General features: G+C 40.8%; 1 protein-coding gene across 1 annotated transcript in view; it reads right to left on the bottom strand.

Moving 5' to 3' along the window:
* The window catches only part of LOC116686020 (CD81 antigen), a 34,150-nt gene that overhangs the window by 8,388 nt on the left and 17,423 nt on the right, over nucleotides 1-8,339 (bottom strand). Inside the window, exons 3-4 of the mRNA XM_032510938.1 lie at nucleotides 1,184-1,281; nucleotides 809-883 (exon numbers count right to left, since the gene is read on the bottom strand). Coding sequence (XP_032366829.1) covers nucleotides 809-883; nucleotides 1,184-1,281 — 173 coding nt within the window. The remainder of the gene's footprint in view (nucleotides 1-808; nucleotides 884-1,183; nucleotides 1,282-8,339) is intronic.

Below are 8,339 nucleotides of genomic sequence, written 5' to 3'. Positions count from 1 at the left end.
TTCCAATTCCGATTCTTCCTTTCAATTCCAGTTCTTATTGATTCTTGATTATGATTCTTTGAGTTGTGGAGTAAGAAGACAGTTTTATTTTGATTCAATGGTGGTTTCCAGTTTTACGGGGCTTTTTCAACGTAAAATAAAGCTACACTAGCATGCTGCTTACTGTGCTCCATGGCTGCAACACAACAAGCATTTGGTTGCTTTAGAATCCAAAACTTGCACATATTAAACTGGGAAGCAATGATTAGATTTGAAACCAAATCCTCTAAACCAGGGGTCTTCAACGTTTTCCAGGCCAAGGACCCCCAAACTGATGGCGAGATGGAGCGGGGACCCCCTAATTATATATATTGTAAACATTGTGTATATCAAACTGGTCCTATAGTGCCATGGTGCATTGATGAGGAGAATACATCTTCTGCCTCCATTATCTGTTTACTACAGTTGTTGAATTCATGTTAATGTGTATTTAAAGACATTCAATTAGTGGAAAAAAATTGCAGGGGGGGGGGGGGGGGGGGGGGGGGAGAATATAAAAAAAAAAGTTCTATCAACCAAAACTTTCGCGACCCCAGCAGTACCTCCGCGGACCCCCTAGGGGTCGCGGACCCCCTGTTGAAGACCCCTGCTCTAGACGATTCCAATTAAGAAACAACTGTACTGGAATCGTAATTTTTGAAACAATTCCAAGTAGGAATCAGTACTTGATGCCCGACCCTACCCTGTAGAGATGTTTACTGACTTTTGGACTTAATGTTGCATAGATACTGATATATTGATACATGGAAGTGTAGGTTTGCAGTCTTACTGTGTCTTTGTGCATGAAGCCCCAGATTCCAGCTGCAACTTCACAGGCGAACAGGATGACCAGGCAGGCGAAGAACTGCAGGACAGAATGGAAACCTCAGAACACTGTTTTATTTATATAAGTGATTATTAGTCAGACTATATATTTTTTAGTATTAATTCAATCACTTTCTCATATACACATTCATAGCAACAAAAATGACAAGGGGGGATACAGATAAAAAAATATATACATGATAATAAAGAGGCATGGTTTACGTCATAGGCTGTGTACTTGTGTTATTACATTATCTGGGTCACATGACAGTGATATAACCAAAAGATTTAAAACTTTTATTTTCAAAAAGTAAGCAAAGTTTGGGATTTCTCTACTCACAGTTCCCAGTAGACACTGGGACTCTTGAATGGCACCATAGCAACCAAGGAAACCGACCACCATCATCACCGCGCCGACAGCAATCAGGATGTGGACACCTGGACAGAAGGACAGAGTAGATTGACAGATTAATATCCACGGCAACGCTTGACCGCTTTGGTAGGAGAGGGAGTCTTCCTTCAAACACATGCTTGGCTGTTGGTTCAGCAGCTCCTCCGGCTGCATGTCAAAGTGTCCCTGAGCGAGACCCTGAACCACAGGTTGCTCCTCGCTGCTATGTGGCCGTCCACTGTTCCTAATGCTCGGGATGGGTTAATTGCAGAGTTTGAATTGTAGGGCTTCAAGCAACGAATACTTTTTGGATTAATGGATTAGTTGTTTTTGTCTCTAATCTGTCAGAAAGTGGTGAAAATTGTGGATAAGTGTTTCTCAAAGTCCAAGATGACGTCCTGGAATGTCTTGTTTTGTCCACAACTCAAAGACATCCAGTTTACTGTCACAGAGGAGAGAATACACTAGAACATATTCACATTTAACAAGCTGGAATCAGAGAAGCTTATTATTTTCTTTAATACAAAATGACTCAAACCAATTATCCAAATAGTTGCAGATTCCTTTGATAGTTGACAACTAATCGATTACTTCATTTAAAGTTATGCAACTTAATTTTATCCGAGGAAATCTAAAGACCTTTAGAGTTGCTATGAACTGCTGCAGCAGTAGAGCTTTCCAGCTCTATTGAAGTTCACTACTTTGTACTGTGCGGTTTTATGTACCAAATAAATAAAGCTTTTTCTTTTTAAAGTCATTCTGCTTCTTAGAGACAAACAAGTACATGTAAACAGCTGTTACAAGAACAGAAACCACTAAAAGATGTGGTTTTGAAGCTTTGGGAGTATCCTTAACCCCATTTTAATACTTGCCTGCATGCAATACCATGTGCCGGACAGCAGACGGCACAATCTTGTTTTCATGCCAGTAGAATAAAGTGACTCATGTTCCAGATATGTTCACAGGAAGTTGTTTCTTGTCTGCTCCATAATTCAAAACATTATCTCTCCCTACAGGACTTTAAACAGGTGCAGCACTTGATTTTTTCTTTCCGCACTTATCTGGCAGCAGCTGTAGAGACCTCCATGTGTTTCCTGGTGTCGGATGCTTGCAGGTTAATATTTGACTTTATGGAGGGTGGAGGGAGTGAAAGTAATTTCTCCGACTCACATCTTGCTCAGTGGCCTTAGAAGAACCGCTGAGAAAAGGTGCAAGGCTATTTAAGGTTCAGGTCAAAGGTCTGATGTCAGGTAAGCCAGGCAGGGTCAAAGCTAAAAACTAGAGCTTCTCTGTGATTTTCAATATAATACATATTTCATTTAAATATGTATTCTTTCTGAATTGGTTCAGTATTAATGGCATTATGAAGTCTGTGAGATAACGTTGCTTTAACTCACAAAAAAAGACCAAGTTGTAGTCCTATCAATATAAAAGATTTCCCAAGATTTTCCTGTCTTGTAGATTGTTAAATGTGTGTGTACGTGTGTGTGTGTGTGTGTGTGTGTGGGGGGGGTATTTCTATATATCCATAGCCTCTATACTCTTTACAATTTAACATTGCAATGGATTCTAATCACCAAAGACTAACATATTATGCACCATGATCATTCAGTCTTAAATGAAGTCTCTCTTATGACATTTCATAACGAATAGCTGAGATTTCAATCATATATTTTACATTTTAAAAATGTTCACATGATTAAATAATTAAATTTGAAGGCTTTATTTAATTAATATCGAGCACTTTGGGGCTCCATAAATAACACAATCCCTACATGGATTTCATCCAAGTTGTATTTTTTTCACATATTGATGTCAGTGAGCACCATGGGGCGTATTGGCTGTATTGTGCTGCTATCAGGCTGGGAGCTGCAGCCTTCTGTGTTCAGTCCCAGCATCATTACTCCAGCTTGTCAGCTCAGACATAATTCGATTGTGGACCACTAACTGGTCCCGTACCCCCCCCCATCCCCCACCTCTTCTCTACCCACAGAGCACGCACGCAAGCAAACACACACACACACACACAACACACACACACACCACACACACACACACACACACACACACACACACAACACACACACACACACACACACACACACACACACACACACACACACACACAGGCTAATTTATAAATCGATATCTTGGAAACGAACCAAGTACTCCCGCCATCTATTATATTGTGGCTCTCCAGTGTGACACAGTCCCTCCCTCCCTCCCTCCCTCCCTCCTTCCATGCCGTTTGCCCTCTCCATCCCTCCCTCTTTTGCCAGCGCCCCATCTCTTCTTTCTATTTAATGCATTCGCTCATTCCAAATTATGCTCTGAATAATTCCATTTACTTAAATGTCTTTTCCTGTCTGACTTGATTTCATTTTCTCGTGGATCCTCTTCCATTATGCTCTCTATCTGCTTCCATTCAGCTGGCCTTCTGCATCTGCCCCGTGCAGCTGAGGGATGACGTGACTCGCAGCGTTGCAGCTTTTGCCCCGACGTGTCAACATTGTCTCCGATTTCAAGGCTACAAAAAAAGACCACTCGATGTGCTAACAAGTAATAATACGCAGTTGTCCGAAATGGTCTGCCAACTTTACATTTCTACAATGTGGTATTAGATTGGAATTTGTATTGCTCCTCAAGGTGTCGGTATAATTCAACTGAAGTGCCTGTTGGACGGTCAAACAGTCGTCATATTATTTAAATTATAAAACATATACACTGGATACAAGTTATATCAAAATAAGCAACATCAAGTATTCATGTTCCTGAAACGATGAAGCTAGTACAACAACGCGCCTCCAAACATTTTATCTAGATGTGTTTAGTGGATTTGCTGACGTCATCTGACTATTACTACCTTTTTGCCGCTTCCAAATTCCTTGTTATATTATGGAAGTTTATTGTTAATACTATGGGCCAGCCATGTAAGAACAAGGAAATTCTGACGTCAGGTTGAGTGCAGTGGAAAAACGAATAATACACAGAAAAACTTAGAATATGTAGAAGCTATAAATCAAGATTATGTTTTTACAACACTATATTTGATACTAAGCCTTCCTTTGTTGAATCAATCAGTTCAATCAATCAACATCATGCACTGGCAGGTGGACAACTCGGACTTGTTGACAGTGGCCACGGCTGTTTCAGTCCTCCAAGAGTTTGACAACAGATTTGAGAAGAGAGAGAAAAAAAAAAGTCAGTCCAAAGTGGCGGATCAGTCCCCTAAGCTTTGGAAGCATTATGCGTGAAATTGGATGATTTTTGTTAACCCGATGAATTCTAACCTTTTTTAATTTACTGTTATTTTTGTTCAAATTACTTATTTAGTTAAAAAAAAAAAAATGTAATGCTGTGTTTTGATGACTGGTTTTCTTCGTTCCTGCTCCCAAAGTTCTTTTTGGTGAGGGTTTGGTATTACCAATGGATTAATGCGTAATGTGAAGCATGGTTGCCACGCTACAGAGCCTCTAGCCTCTTGGTGATTTCTTGCCCACAAACTCCACTCTACAAGGTTTTGTTTTTGGTTTGGTTTGTTTGTCCGTCTGTCAGCAGGATTACGGAAGAACTGCTGGGAACTACTGACCTGGTGTTTATTAAACTTGGGGGGAGAGTGTAGCATGGGCCAAGGAGGAACGCGTTAAATTCTAGAGGGGATCCCAATCAGGTCAGGTACACAAATTACTTTTCACTTTAACATTGTAAGATAGGGAAATGGCCGTGGTCTGCGCTCTCTGAGGGCCTTTCTAGTTACCTTTGTCTTTCAGCCTCGGCTAAAATAATAAACTGTAATTAACTCACTGTACGCTACATGCCGGGTACCAAATAGCTGACATCATAGGTAGCAACTACAAAACCTTATTTCTGGACATATCAGACTTATAGAGTGCTACGTCTTGAATCCCAACCCGGCAACTGTCTGACTTTAAACGCAACGATATCAAACGCAGCTTTAAAAGACAATAATATCATCCTTAGACACAACAGACACCTTTTTCTGTGGTTAATTTCAAAATCTCCATCAACACTATAATACAACTATAATATAACAAAACAGGTCACACTCATTTTTCAAATAGATAGTTATAACAGGCCTAGCTGTAGTTCTAGAAATGTGAATCTGTGGTTTAATGTTGGGAAGCTATAGTCCGGTTTGTGTGAAGAACAGCATGAGCACAACTGTGGCTCATGAGTGGAAATAACAGCTAGCTACGTAAAGGTAAAGTTTAAATCCTTTCCTGGACCTATAGTATTCCAAATAAAGCCCACCTACTTGTGAAGACGGGAAAGTCCTCTGACTCTGATTCTATTTTTGTGAGCTCGTACTGTAAACCACCGGATATGTGTGAAAATCCCTATGCCATGTGCCAAATACTATGGTGTGTCATGTTGGTTTCATGTTAACTCTTCTGGGAATCTTCGGAGATGTCCTAGTGACAGCAAATGTTGTCACAAGTCAGTGACCCTGTGGTTTGTTGCCGAAAAGGAAAGGAAGTCAAGTGGATTTAAGTAATAACTTCCTGAAGCTCCCCTAGCCCTGCTTATCTACTGCCCACCCTCTGCCGGAAATGACCTTGCAGATTATGGTCTCGTCTGAAACGTGACGGATCACACCCATTTATAGCTTTTATTTTACTTCATACAGTGCACCGCTTTAGACTGCGGCTCTCCAATTAAACCCATGATCTGATTAAACGACTTTTATTGATCTTCTATCATGAACTCATTAATCATTAACTCAGTATTTGTCAGTTTTAAATCAAATCAACTTAAAGGTGTAGTTACCACAGTTATAACCTTAGAACTTACAATCCCAAGCTTTAGTATTGGGACTTATTTAAATTGAATTGCCTTATTTTTTTGAATAAATTAAAAAGACAACTACGGCAAGTATGGTAGGCCAAAGTTAAACCAAGAAATGTCTGTCATCTAGGGCTGAGTTTGAAAAAATAAAAACATCTTCCTTTGAATGATCTGATATATCAGATCATTCAAAGGAAGACCTTTTTTATTTTTTTCCTTTTTTATAAGCTGCTATAGCCTATTTCACAGATGTATGGCCTTAGGTATAATGTCTCTGCATCACACCCTATGCACTAAAGAAAGCACTTTTTCTGTCTCAATGTAAACAACATTAATATTTTTAATAATGCAGCAGATTAGACGGTTCTGGAAATCAAAATTGAATCAAATTTGAAAGCAACCCACATAGCCTTGTGTGGCCTTGACCAACTGCCACTTTGCTCATTTGAAAGCCATGTCTCTCTCTCATGGGCGGGCCAAATTCTCTGGGTGGACAAAGCAGAGAAAGGGGAGGCAACCTTGCCCCTTATGACCTCATAGGGGCAAGATTCCAGATCAGCCCATCTGAGCTTTCATTTTCTTAAAGGCAGAGCAGGGTACCCAGGGCTCGGTTTACACATATCTCCATTTCTAGCCACTGTGGGACCATAGGCAGGCTGGGGGAACTCATATTAATGTTAATAAACCTTATAAAGTGAAATCTTCACGTCATGGGAACTTTTAAAAAAGTAACATAATGACTGAGGCCTGATATTGGTTTTTCAGCCACGTAACGGAGCTATAGGCCATAGGTCTGTTCTGAGAAAAACGGAAGCATTTCTAACCAAGATCAAGATTTTTATCTTCTTAGTTCCGACTACCATGTTGATGACATTTGCTAACTATGCCACAGAAGCTTTAATAGTTACGTAACTTGGAAGGAACTGACCCTTGAACTCCTTTGTTACTGAGAACACTGATGCAACAGGAAAACAAAATGACTTAACAGGAACTGAGACATCAACTTTGAGGAACATTACATTTTGCAAAGCACTTACTTCACTGATAACTCAGCTTTAGATCCGTTCATTTCTGTTGTTTTGGGGTAGTTTAGAGAAAAGACTTCTGTAAAAAAGAATCCGACCATTTACCTAGAAACTCAGTGTACGTTTAATTCTGTAGAAAGGCAAAAGGTGGCCTGCCGCTGGGTTACTGTGTCGATGAGCGGGTAGGGGTGAGAGAACGGAGAGCAGATGTAGGACTCCATATTGTAACGTTCCTGGCAGCAGGGGATGAAAACAGGAGGGGAGGGGGAGGGGGAAAAAGGCAGACAGAGATAGAGGGAGGGAAGCACTAAAGGAAAAATAAGGAGAAGTGAGACAGCGCGACTCAAAACACTAACCACAACCAGATGGGCAAAGTAAGGGGGAGCAACAGTGGAAAAAGAAACCAGGCGGAGTGAAGAAGAGGAAAACTTTCACAGGGGAGGGAGGGAGGAAGAGGGTGGGGCCGGTGAGGAGGAGAAGGAGGAGGAGAGGGGAGGGCCAGTGAGACATTTTTTCCTATACCGATGAGGCTTTTTTCTCCCCTCCTCGGGAATGAGAGGGCGGCTTTATGTAATGGGAAGGATGCAATCATTGAGGCTGTTCAAGAGAACGTCCTTAAGTAGCTGCTCGTTTTTCACTGAACAACCACAGCTATGCTGCCTCAGAGAAACGGAGAAAACATTGATCCAAACACACACTCGCTCCATGTTTTTCTGTAGCTGTATTTTAGATGGAGATACAGTAGGTACGGTTGATCGTTTTGATTTTAACAATAACCAGATTCCAGATCTGATTCTTCCTTTCGATTCCGTTTCTTAACCGATTCTCGATTCCGTTTTTTGAGGGGTGGAGTTGAAATGGGCCACATGCTTATTTCACAGGTAGAGGAACATGTTATTTGGATTCAATGGTGATTTAGAGTTATACTTGGCTTTTTCAACGTAAAATAAAAAGCCATACTTTAGAGCGCTGCTTACTGTGCTCCATGGCTAAAACACAACAAGTGCCGCTACGGAAACCCAAACTTGCGCGTGTTAAATTTGGAACCGACGATCGGATTCAAAACCAAATTTTCCAAATGATTACAATGGAATCGCAGTTTTTTAAATGGTTTCTGGTTGGGAACTGGTTCTTGATGCCCAGTCCTAAAGATAGAAGACTCTCACATTTATTTTTGTTATTCTGCATGCATTTATCATCTTCCCTTTCATCTCTCTCTTCTCCCTCTTGTTCCTCACAAGGCAGATGACTCAGGTTGTTGATGCAGTCAGGAG

This window comes from Etheostoma spectabile, unplaced genomic scaffold (assembly GCF_008692095.1).
Source record: "Etheostoma spectabile isolate EspeVRDwgs_2016 unplaced genomic scaffold, UIUC_Espe_1.0 scaffold285, whole genome shotgun sequence".
Classification (NCBI taxonomy): domain Eukaryota; kingdom Metazoa; phylum Chordata; class Actinopteri; order Perciformes; family Percidae; genus Etheostoma; species Etheostoma spectabile.
This window is presented reverse-complemented; position numbering and strand designations above follow the sequence as displayed.